General features: G+C 42.9%; 1 protein-coding gene across 1 annotated transcript; it reads right to left on the bottom strand.

The window, feature by feature from the left end:
• Positions 1–5651: 5651 nt before the first annotated feature.
• LOC147896284 (pentatricopeptide repeat-containing protein At2g33680-like) lies at positions 5652–8456 on the bottom strand. Its single transcript, XM_087382258.1, has one exon. It carries the CDS (start codon positions 8454–8456, stop codon positions 5652–5654), a length of 2805 nt encoding a protein of 934 aa, XP_087238384.1.
• Positions 8457–16954: the final 8498 nt, after the last annotated feature.

The following is a 16954-nucleotide window of genomic DNA, read 5'->3' as shown; positions in this document are numbered from 1 at the left end:
ACTTTTTGCCACGTGGTCATCCCTACCAAGCTTCTTTGTCTCTTCCATGGAGTTTTCCCCTTTGCCAACATTTTTGTAAATGCAATGGATTCAAAAATACTTTCAGCTGGAGACTCCCCATGCCAGGGCAACCCTTTAGACCAGAGAGATCCTCTTGATTCATCGCCATATCGCCGTGCCACGCCTATTTCTGTCCATGAAGTTTCTGCAATGCTGAACATTGTGGTGCACCATTCCAAAATTTCTTCTAGCATACCTTGGGAGATGCTATGGGCTACTTGCTGATGGATTTTGGTAGCCATATGATCAATATTCAGGCCACATTCAACATTTTTATAGTTAGAATTTGCCTCATAATGCCGCGCGATTCTTGACAACTTGGTGCAATTCCTCTTCGTGGCCACTTGCCCTAGGTATGGGCTTCAATTCAGTACCAAATTCCCTCTTTGGTTCGCTCCTGATTGACTGAATTTTGGCCTACAAGTTCACCGTTTCATGGTTGACTAATTTTGAGATGTTTGACTGAGTTTGACTGAGCTGACCAAGTCAAACTGTGAAATTTGTTGAGGGCTTTTGTTCCTAGCATGCTCTTTGCCTTTGGAGAGTATTGGTTTGACTTCTTTGACTTAGTTTGTCTTGAATGATTAAGACATTTACATTTGTTGGTCTACAAGGAAAGATAGTCAAAGTTTGACTATATGTGTTGACTGAATCTCAGTCAAACTGATCTTTGACTGTCAGCATTGGAAGGCTGAATTCATTTTTTATCCTTTATATTGAGGATTGAAGTTATTGTACTTTGAAGATGCCATAGTTATGGTTTCAACATCTTTCATGATGTATGAAATGAACTTGTATTTGATTGAATATACTTTGCCATATAATCATGACCTCCTCTTGTACAAGAGTAGACACTACCCTTGCATGACAAGTGGTAAGACCCTCTTCAATCCATATGATTCACAAAATGTTTTTAAGGTTTGGACACTCCAAGAAGGTAAAGGACTACAAGGATCTTGTATTGTAGAATATGGACAAGATGCATTAAAGAGTGTGGAGAAGGACAAAGAGCAAAAGAGTTACACAAGGAGCTACATCAATATTGATATGCTTGTGCTCTCGAAAACTGTGAAGAAAAGGATGACTTCACCAACATTGAAGAAAGACAAAGGTGGTGCAAAGACCTCTATCACGGAGGATTTCATCCAGGGGGACATTGACCCTACCACCTAGTTTTATGTTGTGTGTTTGAGTCAATAAGGTGCTCTGCCATGCATAGTCCATCCTAAAATGATATGTTATTTCCATTTTAGTTAGTCATGTTTGCTTACTTTGATTCATATGTCCTATGGTGATACCCAAAGACATATTCCAGGTGGACTCTCTTGTTATAAACTGAGGTAACCGGATTTGGAGTGAGGCCATGGTGGAGCTAGGGCGTCCACATGTGCCTGCTGCCAATGCAACTAGAGTGAGACAGGAAGGACTCTTGCCAGGGTAGAAGGTATTCAATTTAAGTGGGGCATTGGATAAATTGATGTTTAGGGGACACAGTTATGGACATGGTGATGTGGTGTGTGTGTGTGGGTGCCAGTGTGCTAGTGCTTGTGTAGGACATGGTGTGAGTGCTAGTGAGCACCGTAGGTGTGTCAGGTGACTCATCAGTTAGGTGTCACCCATCTAGGTGTGATTGAGATAAGTTAGGGACTTGGTGGCCAGTATGATGGAGGACTTGGGGGTGTTACTGATGGAGACAATCAGGGAGATAATCATGTCACCTACTCAGGGGCATTCCACTATGTGTAACTCTACTCATGAATGAAATCACTTGTCATTGCTCTCATTTTCTCACTTGCTCTTGCTCATGCTCCATTTCTAACAAAAGAGACGTGGCTTATGCAGAGAGACTAGGGTTCGGATCACAAGGAAGGTCATGATCTATAGGTCAGGGATTTGCCTCTGCGATCCAATTACCGTTAAGCATCGAATGTGTTGTGCTTCTCCTTAGGAGTATTGGAACTAAGTGGGTTGTCTATTGCTTGTGGCATACTAGAGCCATTGTTAAGATTGTCATGAGCTTGGTTGAGGTGGTGCTGATATTGGCTTGCCTATGGATTTAGCTCTTTCACCTGCATGGGTTTTGTTTGTAATAGAACCTTGGCTGCATTTATCATGATGGTTCTGATGTACCATCTTGGTGCTGAAACCGATTATTAGAGTCACCTTGACGTACTTCTACCAATTTAAATGGACAATTTCATGCACCCTGGTTGCCTACAATGATAACATGCATCTGGGAATACTCCAAACTTGACTGCTATTGTGATTTTCTACCCTTCAACCATCGTGAGCTCCAGATGCATGGGTGTTCTTCTCTTCGATCCCACTGAATACAAGCTTTGGGGATGCTCTCTTCCTGACCGGTGGAACATACAAAACCCTACCTAGCGTAGTAGTGATGGTTTCAATGTCGCCCAACAATAGCTCACTAATATACAGGAAGTGTATCCACACAAGGCATTGATGAAGAAGCACCTCTTCAATGGATAAAGTGGCACTCCAAGGCAAAGGGTAGACTAGGTTCCCTCTTTAACCTATTGAATAAGACAAGACCTAATCCTTCTCCATGTGAGTGGCAATCGAAGCTTCATAAGATCCTTGATCCACAAATTTGAAGTTGCGTCATGTGCAGCGTTTTTGAAAAGCAGTGGAGAACCGGTGAGGGAATTCTTCTTCCATACGAAAGTGACCCAGAAAGAGAAAGAAAAATGCACATGCATGGAGCCTATTGTATTCCAACAGATCTTCTCAGCTCTGCTAGTGAGATTGGCTTTGAACCTCTTCTTCCCAAAGGATCTCGTGCCATAACAAAGATCCTTCTCCTTGGCATTGATATCTCGTAGGTCCTGAGACAGAAAAGCTATGGTAACCTCTTCTCAATTGTATCATCCCACCGACATCTCTTGGTCTTCTCAATGTACATATCTTGCACCAAAGATACCTCCATGGGGTTTTCCAACTCTAGCATCAAAAGAGTCTTGAGTATCTTTGTACGTGGCTCACTATCCTCATTTGCAAAGCCACAAGGTGTGAAGCTAGGAAGCATGGGCTCAGACAATTCCTAATCGCATCTATGTAGTTTTTAATTAATTAATTGACCTCACTTTTTGCTCCTCAACCTAAGCTATCTAAGCTATTAGTTAATAAATTTAATTAGCCTAGGCTATTCTAATCTAATTAATCGCCTCCTTGTACCTCACCTCTCCCCTTCGTTTCCCTTTGCCTCTCCTTCTCCCCTTCTCTGCCCTACCTCTCCCCTTCTCCGCCCTACCTCTCCCCTTCTCCTTTGCCTTGAGCCTCTCCTTCTCCGGCCTACCTCTTCATCCCCTCCCCTCAGCTCTCTCTCAGCCTCGCTCAGCTTCCCTCAGCCTTGCCTTGCTCAGCGCTAATACGACAAAAGCATATACCTAGATGAATCCAGGAACATTCCCAAAATCATCCTCTAAAAACACAACATAGTACAGTTTCAATCTCACGAGAGTCACTCATAAGATTGAAAACCATAAACTCCATCATGCATAGTAGGGACTAGCTACTATGACATCCCACTGACATCATCAGTGCCCAACAGTGGGTGTAGACCATAGTATAAAAGTATGCTCTCACACATACAAATCCACACACCCACATACTTGAGCATCCATTTATACAAAGTCTTCGTACCGAGTTTCTGTCAGCACTCCGGAAGGGCAAACTCAGCCATGACGAAGGCTAGCACTAAAGGAGAAGGCTAATCAAAAAGTAGTCCAAATCTCTTCATTCAAGCTACAACTGCTTGTAAAGTCTAAACGATTTCATTTTAGTCTCTCCCAAACGAGCATCTAAATCTAAATCTAGCTGATAGGGCAACGCACCATTTAAGATAGAAAGAATTATTGCAATACCAACAGGCCGCAACTTGGACGAAAACTTCACAACGTGAAATTTGCATGTCCGCTAATACAACAGAAGCTTATACCTAGATGAATCCAGGAACATTCCCAAACTCATCCTCTAAAAACACAACATAGTGCAGTTTCAAACTCACGAGAGTCACTCATAAGATTGAAAACCATAAACTCCATCACGCATAGCAGAGACTAGCTACTATGACACCCACTGACGTCATCAGCGCCCAACAGTGGGTGTAGACCATAGTATAAAAGTATGCTCTCACACATACAAATCCACACACCCACACATACTTGAGCATCCATTTATACAAAGTCTTCGTACTGAGTTTCTGTCGACACTCCGGAGGTGAAGGGCAAACTCAGCCATGACGAAGGCTAGCACTAAAGGAGAAGGCTAATCAAAAAGTAGTCCAAATCTCTTCATTCAAGCTACAACTGCCTGTGAAGTCTAAACGATTTCATTTTAGTCTCTCCCAAACGAGCATCTAAATCTAAATCTAGCTGATAGGGCAACACACCATTTAAGATAGAAAGAATTATCGCAATACCAGTAGGCCACAACTTGGATGAAAACTTCACAACGTGAAATTTGCATGTCCGCTAATACGGCAGAAGCATATACCTAGATGAATCCAGGAACATTCCCAAACTCATCCTCTAAAAACACAACATAGTGCAATTTCAATCTCACGAGAGTCACTCATAAGATTGAAAACCATAAACTCTATCACGCATAGCAGGGACTAGCTACTATGACATCCCCACTGACGTCATCAGCGCCCAACAGTGGGTGTAGACCATAGTATAAAAGTAAGCTCTCACACATACAAATCCACACACTTGGGCATCCATTTATACAAAGTCTTCGTATTGAGTTTCTGTCGGCACTCCAGAGGTGAAGGGCAAACTCAGCCATGACGAAGGCTAGCACTAAAGGAGAAGGCTAATCAAAAAGTAGTCCAAATCTCTTCTTCAAGCTACAACTGCTTGTGAAGTCTAAACTATTTCATTTTAGTCTCTCCCAAATGAGCATCTAAATCTAAATCTAGCTGATAGGGCAACGCACCATTTAAGATAGAAAGAATTATCGCAATACCAACAGGCCGCAACTTGGACGAAAGCTTCACAACGTGAAATTTGCATGTCCGCTAATACGGCAGAAGCATATACCTGATGGACTCAACCAAACACCATCTGCCATAATTTAAGGGCCATCAAGTTTTGTCTTTCCAAAAGCATTTATTACAGCCAGGAAAATCTCTCTGCTCAGCATATCAGGCTCCATTGCCAGACAGACCCCCAAGGAGACAAACACGTGTTCCATCCCTCCAAATGACAAAACAGTTTTGTCTGCTCAATCTAAGATCAGGCTTTGATAATCGTCACAAACCTGCAGATTTTTTGCAGGACATATCGCTGTCCCCTTCGGTGTATTAAATTGAGCATACGTGGCGGCCAGCTTCTGACCGTACCCACACAGTGCATCATCATCATCACACATTTCTAAAGCATGAAACGAAAAACAGACCACATATAATCATTAAAGGACCTTCCAGCTTTGCATGTGTATCCAGGCCTTAGAAATGTCTACCATGGATATATGCGCCATTCCATCAGTTCTGTTGTGCCTTCCAGAATGCTCGAGGATCTTTCTTATTACCTTGATGGAGACTTCCACCAAAGGCAGCCCCACCAGCACTATCCTAGTTTCTTCCATCCTTGAATCTCCTTTTGCATTACCTGAATCTTATCATGGTCCTCCTGCATGTGAGAATCTGCATATATGTTTGACATCAAGACATATGCTGCACGAAGTTTTTTATCTATTTTCTGAATATTTTCAAAGGCATGCCTTCCAACCTCTACATTCTTCCACTTTTGGCAAGCACCCAACACCGTCAACCATACAACAACATCAAGTTTGAAAGGCATCTTTTCCACCATGGCCACTGCCTCATCCAATAGGCCTGCGCGGCCAAGAAGGTCAACCATGCAAGTATAATGTTCCTTCGTTGGGCTAATGCCACAGTGTTTCCTGATAGCCTGAAAATACTTCTGACCTCTCTCCACCAGGCCAACATGATTGCATACAGTAAGAACACTAAGGAAGGTGATCGCATCTGGTTTTACGCCTGCCTTCTGCATTCTCTCAAATAAACAAAACACAAGTTCGCTCTTGCCTTGGCGTGCATACCCTCCGATCAATGAACTCCAGGTGACAACATCCCTCATGGGCAATGCATCGAACACCAGTTGGGCATCAAACATGCTCCCGCATTTAGCATACATGTCAATAAGACTATTTGCCACCGTCGTCGTAGTCTCAAGCCCAATCCTACTAACATGAGAATGCAGTTCCTTTCCAGCTTCCAAAGCTGCTGTGTTGCCACAAGCTTTCAGAATGGCAATAAAGACTGAGCTATCTGGTGACAGACCTTGCTCTTGCATATGTGCATAGAGTATAAAAGCCTCTTTACTTTCTTTTTGCTCAGCATATCCCAAGATGATTGTAGCCCATGCAACCGTATCACGATATGGTAACTCCTCAAACACACGCTGTGCATCCTTCATGCAGCCACATTTCACATACATATCCACCAAGGTTGTTCCGAGAATTACATCCGAGTCAAAGCCTCGCTTTACTGCTTGGTATTGGAAAGCTCTACCTTTTTCCAGCCATTTTATTTTTTGAGACTTGCTGTCAACTTGCTCCCCCTCTTCTAGTGCTGCTAGACTGCTGCAAGCCTTTAATGTGCCAACAAAAGTTCGATCATCCGGTATGACACCTTCCTTCAGCATCTGTCCATACATTTCCAAAGCCAGCACACCCAATTCCTCCTTGCTATACCCCAGGATCATCGCATTCCAGGAAACCACAGTACGATGAGGCAATACCTCCCAGACATGCCGTGCATCGCCCATTCTCCCACATTTCACGTACATATCCACCAAGGTGTTCCCCACAAATACATCTGCCTCCAGGCCACTCTTTACTACTTTGGAGTGGATGGCTCTGCCTTTTTCCAGGCATCCTATTTTCACTTGCTTCTCCTGTTCTGATGATGCCAGGCTACTGCAAGCCTTCAGTGCACCAACATATGTCCGATGATCGGCTATGATGCCTTGTTGCTGCATCTGTACATATAAATTCAAAGCCAGAGCACCCTCCTCACGGTTGCTGTGTCCCAGGATCATCGCATTACAGGAAACCACATCACGATGAGGCAATTTGTAGAAGACATGATGTGCATCCTCCATGCTCCCACATTTTGTATACATGTCCACCAAGGTATTTCCCACGAATCCATCAGCCTCAAAGCCACTCTTTACTACTTGGTCGTGAATGGCCCTGCCATTTTCCAGGTATCCTACTTCAACATATTTGCTGCCCACTGGCTTCCACTCATCTGGTGCTGCCAGACTACTGCAAGCCTTCAATGCACCAACAAACGTTACTTGATCTGGGACCACAGATTCCCGTTGCATCCTTGCATATAATTCCAAAGCCACCACACCCTGTTCCTGCTTGCTATAACCTAGGATCATGGCATTCCAGGAAACCACATCACGATATGGCAACTGTTCAAAGACATGCTGTGCATCCTCCATGCTCCCACATTTCGTGTATATGTTCACCAAGGTGGTTCCAACGAATACATCTGACTCGAATCCACTCTTTACTACTTGGGCCTGGATGGCTCTACCTTTTCCTAGGCATTCTACTTTCATGGACTTCCCATCGACTTGGTTTCCATCTTCTAGAGCTGCCAGGTTACTGCAAGCCTTCAATGCACCAACAAAGGTTCGATGATTTGGTGCTATGCCTTCCTGTTGCATTTGCACATACAGTTCTAAAGCCAGTGTAGCCTCCGCCTGCTTGTTATAGCCCAGCATCATGGATGTCCAGGAAACCACATCACGATCAAGCAATTGGTCGAAGACACGTTTTGCATCCTCCATGCTCCTACATTTTGAGTACATATCCACCAAGTTGTTTCCCACGAATATATCGGACTCAAAGCCATTTGTTACAATTTGGGAGTGGATGGCTCTACCTTTCTCTAAATATCCTATTTCCATAATTTTCCCATTCATGTGCTTCCCCTGATCCGGTGCTGCCAGGCTACTACAGGCCTTCAATGCGCTTACAAAGGTTCTATCATCTGGTGTAACCCCTTCCTGGTGCATCTGTGCATAAAACTCCAAAGCCAGCACACCCTTATCCTGCTTGGCATACCCCAGGATCATGATATTCCATGAGACCACATCGCGTGTGGGCATGTTGTCAAACACATGGCGAGCATCCACCATGTTCCCGCGTTTTGCGTACTTATGCATCAAATTGTTCGTGCTGAGAAGCGGAAGCTCATTGAAACGCTGGACGGGACACGCATGAGCTTCTTTAACCTCAGACAGCTTACGCAACCTGCTGTGGACTGAACTTCCAGTTCTCCCTGCACCAATGGAATAGCTGCGCAGGGGCCGCTGAAGCTGTGGGCCCATAAGAAATGAAGAAGAGATCAACAAGCAGGGAGTCCCAAGCATGAAGACGAAAAGGATTGTTGCTCAGCATTTGCACTGAGCGCGAGTCTAACGTCAGGCGCGAGTCTAACGTCAGGGGGCCGATCTTTCGAGTCATCAATTGAAGCAAAGAATCTTTCAAAAAGGTGTCGAACCACAAACCGTGTATGAAGGAATGGACAGGTGAGTCTTGCGCTTGTTTTTGAGAGAGTGGTGCAGAAGGACCCTTCACTGAGGGACGCCGCAGAAGCCATAGAAGAATTCTCATGTTGACACAGCTCCATCTAAGAACAGGTTCACTCCAACCCACTTTAGAAGAGTTCTCACTTTGACACAGCTCCATCTAAGAGCCAACCGACCCCTACATCCTAGGAGACCCCTACATCCTTGTCCTCTTACTAGGAGAGTCGTCTAACAAAATCTTGGCACGAATAGGACCCCCCCCTCCGATAGTGTGCGCATTAATTAATTTCTTCAGGCGCACGTGGAGGCTCGCATGTTTGATTAACCTAGGCATTTATATTTAATTGATGGGGCGTGGTGGTGCAGCTCCGAATCCAGAAGTTTCCAAGTTTCTACTGCCCGAGGAGGGGGGGCACGTAGAGTGCATGCAAGGGAATGTGAAGGCCTCTCCAAGGCAAGGAGGAAGAGAGGGGGGGAGAGAGGAGTGGGAAGTGGGAAGGAGGCTGCGGAGGAGGGAAGGAGAGGAAGGAGGAAGGAGGGAGCTGCAAGATTGAAGGGGGGAGGAAGGAGGACGGAAGGAGCGGAGGAGGGAAGGAGGCATCGGAGGATGGAAGGATATTGAATCATTCAGAAGGCCTGCCCAAGATCAAAAAACAGATGGAGATGGTGTGGAGAGAGAGAGAGAGAGAGAGAGAGAGAGAGAGAGCGACTACCACCAAGTGTTTCTTCACCAATAGCTAATGGCACTTGATTTGAGGGGCATCTCTATGTTGAATATTAAGCTCTAGAATCATGCATCTTGAAGAGTATAGGATACAATACTTTATTCCAAAACATCAAAATTTTGTTCTCCACATACATGTAACCAAGTAATCATTCAAAAGTAAACTACACGATCTTCTCCTCAACCAAAGGACACACCTAATTGATAAGCTTAGATGTGGTTTAAGGGGTCTCCAATGTTGTGCTAAAATTATGCACACCCAGTCGAGGGTGCGCTCCATAACTTTTTCATATTTTGTTGAAAACAAAACCAATTTGAAAAAATGGAAGCCAAAATAGTGGGACTAGGACATGGTGCTCTTAAATAGTGGTAGTAGGTGATATTGGTATCTAGATTCACCCTAGAATGGAAGAATTTAAAAATGTGCAATTCTAGCATGCACAAAGATCTTTTAATAAATACAACACTATGTACAATTTTGTATTGGTTCTTTTTCCATGCACTTGCTTGCTATATGTCTCATAAGCATGTCAAAGGTCATTGCATTTCATAATATACATCATCAACCTCGCTAGTGTGCCCTTTGGCCTATTTGTATTTTGAAGAAATTTGGGCCACATTGCACTTGCTTTAGGGCAACCAATATATCCAATTTTTTCTGACGTGTATTACCGGAGGGGGGGAATCATGGCAACTGAAAATTCTGCTATCTCCACTGTTGGGGTAAGTATGATCAAGGGCTTGCTCTATGGTGCATATGTACATCTAGGGGAGTCACATGTGTGTTTGTGTGTGTTGTAAAGGCACATCAAGTGCTATGATGTGTCTAGTGTGTGACCTAAGTGATGATGTAAGACAAAGGCAATCCCACTGATGTAGGGATTGATTCCCACTGATGTAGGGGCTGATTGCCACTATGTAGGGAAGGTATTACCTTCTCCCCTTTTCTATAAGAGAGAGTCCTCTCTCTCACAATCATAATAGAGATCTACCATCTTTCTTTCATTGTGCTCTCACACCTCTTGCAAAATGCATCTATTCTATCCTACGGGATCCTACATTTGGTATCAGAGCTTTAGGTTCTAGATCTAGCCTAGCCTAGCATTAGATGCTATCTCAAGCATAAACTACAAGTTTCTTCATCTTCTCCATTTTCCTCCTTCTTCCCAAAATCTTTGAGAGCTCTGTTCTCTACCTACAAATGACCATTGCCCAAACCCTCTGAGCGACAAACTCCTCTTGTATGGGCGAACTTCCAGCTGCAAGCTTTTGGTGAAATTTCGATTGTACGTGAAACGCTAACACTCACACTCTCTGACAAAATTTCATGCAATGCCGCCTCTGTGCTTATCCTTCTGTCAATTCCTCTGAGCCCGAGTTGAATGACACTGAAGGGAACCTGCTGTTGAAATCTGAGCTTATTTGGACAAGGAATGGAGGCACAATAGACGAAAAACCAGTCGGTTTTCTCAAGCTTGGCTATGGCGACCTGACGCAACATTGTGCCTCTCCTTGCTGGTAGCCCTTCTCTGTATAAGGCCCTTCTTCTTGCATAAAAATCCCGTTGAATAGAGCTATGAGCTGTGAGAATTGCACCCTCCAAGTTCTGGTCTCTGTTTTGGATAGTTTTGACAATGTTGTGAGTTTGATGCTACATTAGATGCTACTTTAGCATTTCTGATGTTTTAAAGTGTTGAATAGCTTCAGTACAACTATGGCTATAGCTTTGCTTTAAGTTGCTACACCTGGATTTGCTTGGAATGCTTTCATTTAGCCACCTCTATGAAGCATGCAAGTGAAAGCATCATTTCCATTATGTTTTGTAGTATGGAATTTGGTTACAAGCCTTTGCTACTCTAAATGCTTGTATTTTGAAGCTCTTCAACTCTTTCTAGCCTTGTAAGAGAGTAGACACTACCCATTTTGGGTTAGACCCTCTCATGGCTACCATCTTGAATATGGATAAGTTCAATGGTAAAGGCTTTCACACATGGCAGATGAAGATTAAGTTTGCATTGATGAGGGAAAACCTCTGGGGGCTTGTCAAACCTGCTTCAACTACTTCTTCAACTGCCTCTAATGCTGGAGAATCCTTAGCTCTGACACATCCGACAAGAGATCCTGCTAGAGAGGAGAAAGCCTATGGCATCATTGCCCTTGGCTTAGGAGATGACTATATTCATCACATCTCTGATTTAGAGTCTCCTTTTGAAGCTTGGCAGAAGCTTGACATTATTTTTGGTGCTAGCTCTCACATCTCAAAATTGTCACTTAAGATTGCTTTCTTTGAATTGAAGATGGTTTATTGCTCAAAAGTATGCCTGAAGATTATGATCATGTTGTTACCACTTTGAAAAATCTTCCTAATCCTAATCTTGAAGGTCTTATTTTTTCTCTTCAAGAAGAAGAAAGGCACATGGAACTCTAGAGAGGCAATGACACAGCCTACCAGAGAGGCAATGACATAGCCTATGCCATACAAATTCAAAGGGGCAAGTTTTCACCTTGCAAACATTGTGGGAAGACTAATCACCTCTCAAAAGATTGCTTTAAGATCAATCCATGCAAACATTGTGGCAAAAACAATCACCATGAAAAGTATTGTAAAGCGAAAAAGGAAGAAACTACAAAGTTGGAAACTGCCAATCTACTTTCATTTGATGAGTCTCCACATGATGAAGACTATGCTTTTTAGGCACTTTGTCTTTTTTTTTATCATCATTTGGTCGAATTTTGAGGTTCTCTGCCTGGAGTAGTACTCCAAAAAGAATATGTAAATCACCTCTGGTCACCATATGATGTAGACCATGTGATATGTGTTTTGACTATCCCATTTCTGTAAACCTCACACCCTTGGGAACCCTTGCTAGCATGAGATCCTAGCCATAGATTAATCCTTGACCACCATGAGATGGCATGAGAAACTATGAGACTAGATGTATCCTTGACACTGCAAGAGGCAATCCCTTGAGGGGGGTTTGTTGGGGTAAGTATGATCAAGGGCTTGCTCTATGGTGCATGTGTGCATCTAGGGGAGTCACATGTGTGTTTGTGTGTGTTGTAAAGGCACATCAAGTGCTATGATGTGTCTAGTGTGTGACCTAAGTGATGATGTAAGACAAAGGCAATCCCACTGATGTAGGGATTGATTCCCACTGATGTAGGGGCTGATTGCCACTATGTAGGGAAGGTATTACCTTCTCCCCTTTTCTATAAGAGAGAGTCCTCTCTCTCACAATCATAATAGAGATCTACCATTTTTCTTTCATTGTGCTCTCACACCTCTTGCAAGATGCATCTATTCTATCCTACGTGATCCTACATCCACACACTTTCATATTTTTTCATCTCTCGCCATGCAAATCTTTGAGCATTAACCTCCTACCACCCTACAAAGTACATTCTCCTCCTACCGCTCAACAACTTGCCTCGTGTAGAATTAGCTTGACATGACCTCATTCTTTTGGTTTTGTATTATTTTCTTTACTTGGGTAAGTCGTCTTCTATTCTTTGCTCGCCTCACAAGCTAGCTTGTCATGGCTTGCAAGAGAACTAGACAGAGGCTACGAGATAGAAAATCTAAAAATCGTGGTCAAGGCAGAAGGAACAGATCACGGGGTGAGAAAAGAAATGGCACGGTATCAAAACGACAGTGGAAACACTTTTGCAATGTTTGTAGAGTGTCTCACATTTGGTGGGAGCATTCAAGGCAGTAACATTAGGCCATTCATGTGAATACTAGTCTTGAGTCTTCACAAGCTATATCCTGCATAGCTTAGATCAGCTAGAGCAAAAAGGGCAACATTAGCTATATTAGTATCCTCTGAAACAAACAAGAAATGACTTGGGCGCACAATGTCAAAGATGTTGTCCATCAGAAGGACCAACATGGCTCCAGTAGTTGGAGACAAACAAGAAGCAATGCTGAATCATCCTGATCCGAGAAGTCTGTGGGCTTCAACAAAATGCAAGAAAAGGAGAGATAGCCTAAGTGCAAAAGTTATTGACCGAGTGACAATGTGGGACGAGCATATCATACACATGCTTGACACAACATAGGTCAGTGGTTGCTAAGCATGCCCTCATGAATGAGTTTTGGAATAGTTTATTTGTTTAAATTAATTTCTAAACTGAACTAGCTTGGACTTAATGTGATTGTCCTAAACCAGACCTGTGGTTGGAACATCATGCAATATATCACTGTGCTAGTTTAGGTCAAACACCAGTTATGTGATTGTCCTAAACAAGCGTTGTTGAACAGTAATATATTTCACCAACTCATAGGTTTTCTCTGAATGAATTTTGGAATAGTTTAATTGCTTAATTTCTAAACTGGGCTAGCTTGGACTTAATGTGATTGTCCGAATGGAATATCATTCAATATATCACCGTGCTAGTTTATGTCCAATACCAGTTACATGATTGTCCTAAACCAGCGTGGTTGAATAGCAATATATTTTGCAACAAAAAGAAACAATAATATATTGTTATTTTCTGATTGATGAGCAGCCCGATGGTTGGAATTGTTGTGTTTCCTGGTAGTTAAATATTAATTACGTTTAATTTTTGGGCTGGTTTGGGTCATATACCAACTAGTTTCTAAATTGGACTAGCATGGACTTAATGCATGTGTCCTAAACCAGCCCAGTGATTGGAACATCATGCAATATATCACCAAGATATCTCAGGTCAATCAAGAGTTATGTGATTGTCCTAAGCCAACGTGATTGATAATTGATGACAAGCCTAGTGGTTGGTTGAAATTGTTGTGTTTCCTAGTAGTTAAATTATTTTAGTTTAATTTCTGGGATGCTTCAGGTCATGTACCAGTCAATCGTCAAATTGGGCCTAGATTGGACTTAATGTGAGTGTCCTAAACCATCCCTATGTTGGAACATCATGCAATGTATCATTGAGCTGGCTCAGGTCAAAGAGGAGTTATGTGATTGTCCTAAACCAGTGTGGTTGAAATAAAATAATATTTCACAAACACAAATGATTGATGACTAGCCTAGTGGTTGGTTGGAATTGCTATGTTTCATTATTTGAGTTAAATTATTTAGTCAATTTCCAAACCGGGCTGTCTTGGACTTATATGATTGTTCTAAACTACTCCATTGTTTGAAATTGTTTTGTTTTGTAGTTGTGAAACTTTTTTGTTTTCAAGTAGCGTGATTACTTTAATTACTTTGATTGGACCTTTTTTTTTGCACATGCCTATGTTAATTTTCCTGATACTAGTGCAAAAAGAATAGTGTTTGTTTTCATGAATGGGAGAGCAAGGAGGTAGGAGGCAAGTTTCAAAAGAAGCTAGAAGGACCTATATTTTTAGGTTGGCTAGAGTTTAAGGAAAAGCGATAGGGCAACCTAAATTTTTTGCATGCACTTAGGTTAACTCAATCTAGTCATCATAGCTTAGCTTAACCTCATTGATTTGTGGAGGGAAGGGATTTAATAAAAGTTCTCTAGGGGGACTTTTTTTTTTTGAAAATGCGAGTTTATATTAATATGGAGTCAAATATATGTACAATTGTCAAAAAATACCGACATACTTCGAACTGAAGTTCTAATCACTAACAGTGCCACCTCTAACTATAACAGAAACCTTCCGTTCAGCTGAAAACCCAGTGGTAGAAATAGAGATAGAAATAGAGAAGAACAATGAACTAGGTCATGTCCTGTGGCTCTTCCTTAGGCGCTAGGTGTACAACCACATGCAGAACAAACGTGCCTGGGATGTGAGGATGGGGGCATGGCTTTCAACGGACTTTGGTTCATGGTCTGGGCTCCGGAGGCTTAAAGTCGGGAGGAGGAGTGACTTCATTATGAATCTTGAAAGTAACTCCAGCAGGGTCATTCCATGACACCAGTCTCTTGTAGACAACCAAGGGAGGGGGGATGGTGGAGAAGGTGTAGCGCAGGCCATCGAGACCTGTAGGGATGCCGTGGTGGTGAGGATAGGGTGTGTCGTGGGGGAGGCTGGGAACAGTTGACCCATAGGCACGTTGTAAGAAAGAATAGGCTCAGGAACCTTGTCCGTCAACATTGCCTAGTCGTGAGAAAGTACCATCTGTGGGGTGGAGGTCGTGGCGAACTCTTCTTTTCCGGCCTGTTTTTGCAGCTAGGCTAGTAGAGCAGTCTCTTTCTTCATGAAATGTTCATCCTTTTTGCAGCACTCCTGAATTTGTTGTTGCGGTCGTGATATCTTTTCAAGATTTGCACCTCTTTTCTGTGTTCAAACATACATTCATTACAATTTCATTAGTACAAATAGAGACGTTACCGAAAACCTTAGCGCATCTCTGAGCCTATAGAGACCAAAGAATGGAGCTGTGCATAGTGTTCTAGCTTTTCGAGGACCTGGTTGTCACCCAGCAGAAGGCAAGCATAATTGATCAAGAAAAAGACAAGCTGTTTGTGCACTATGTCCCAAATTTCTCTAGAAAATCTGCAGTTTAGAAACATGTGGGGGATATCTTCCTGCGCTCTGTTACATCTTTGGCAATAGCCATCTCCTTGTCCTATTATTAGTTCTCGTTTGGCTATCCAGATTCCTTTGTGCATAGTGAGCCATAAGAGGCAAGCCTCTTTCTTTGGAAGTTCCCTGTCCCACATTCTTTTGAATCTTTAGACCACACTCTTTCCAAATCAGCTCTCAACCACTTTCAATTAAGTTTAGCTAATAGCTCTTTCTGTCCTTTGACAAAGATGGGGATAGGGAACAGTTCAGTTTGACCTGCCCACTGTGAGGAGAAGGAAGGAGTCTCACTTGCGGGCTTTCTCACATACACAATGGGGGAATACACACAAAGGTGGAGGTTGAAAACAGTTTTCCTCTTCTTAGTTGTGAAAGACAAAAGAACTCTAGTACAAAGAAATAGAAGAACCCTATATGTGGGTCTCAAACCAAACTCAGCTAACTAAGGTGGCATACTAACTGAGCCACAAACTAGAGTACATAAGGATAGCTGTCATCCAGCTATTATTCATGGGCGGTGTACCAACTGCATCTACAGCTAACAAGTCGGTGACATAAATGCACAACGGTCACCCTGGCATATCACGAGTGGAGCTCGATATCTCAACACTCCCCCTCGAGCTCAATCCCAATTCCTGCACACCAAGCAAGTCTCTGAACTTGTGCAACTTCTCTGTGCCCAATGCCTTCGTGAATATGTCAGCTACCTAATCCTCTGTGTTGACATAAACTAGATCAATAAGACCTAGTAAAACCTTCTCCTGCACATAGTGATAATGCACCTCAATGTGCTTTGTTCTAGCATGATAGACTGGGTTATTTGCCAAGTGTATATACTGCTCATGTTCTCACAATAAATGACAACTGGCCCATCTGTAGACTGATGCATATCATAGAGTAGCTTATGCAACCAAGCTACCTCACATGCAGCCATTGCTGCACCCCTGTACTCAGCCTCTGTGCTCGACAAGGCAACTGTAGGCTGTTTCTTGCTGCTCCAAGTGACTGCAGCACTCCCAAAAGAGAACACATATCCACTGGTAGATCATCTATCAGAAATACTACCAGCCCAATTAGCATCAGTGTATCCATGCA

The sequence above is a fragment of the Dipteris shenzhenensis genome, chromosome 12 (assembly GCF_047967505.1).
Source record: "Dipteris shenzhenensis isolate YYH24624 ecotype China chromosome 12, Dip_SZ_1.0, whole genome shotgun sequence".
Classification (NCBI taxonomy): Eukaryota; Viridiplantae; Streptophyta; class Polypodiopsida; order Gleicheniales; family Dipteridaceae; genus Dipteris; species Dipteris shenzhenensis.
Note: the sequence above shows the minus strand (reverse complement) of the source record. Positions and strands in the feature narration are given on the sequence as shown.

Coding starts and splice junctions, on each gene's coding strand:
- LOC147896284 (XM_087382258.1), bottom strand. CDS start 8,456: ATGGGCCCACAGCTTCAGCGGCCCCTGCGCAGCTATTCCATTGGTGCA.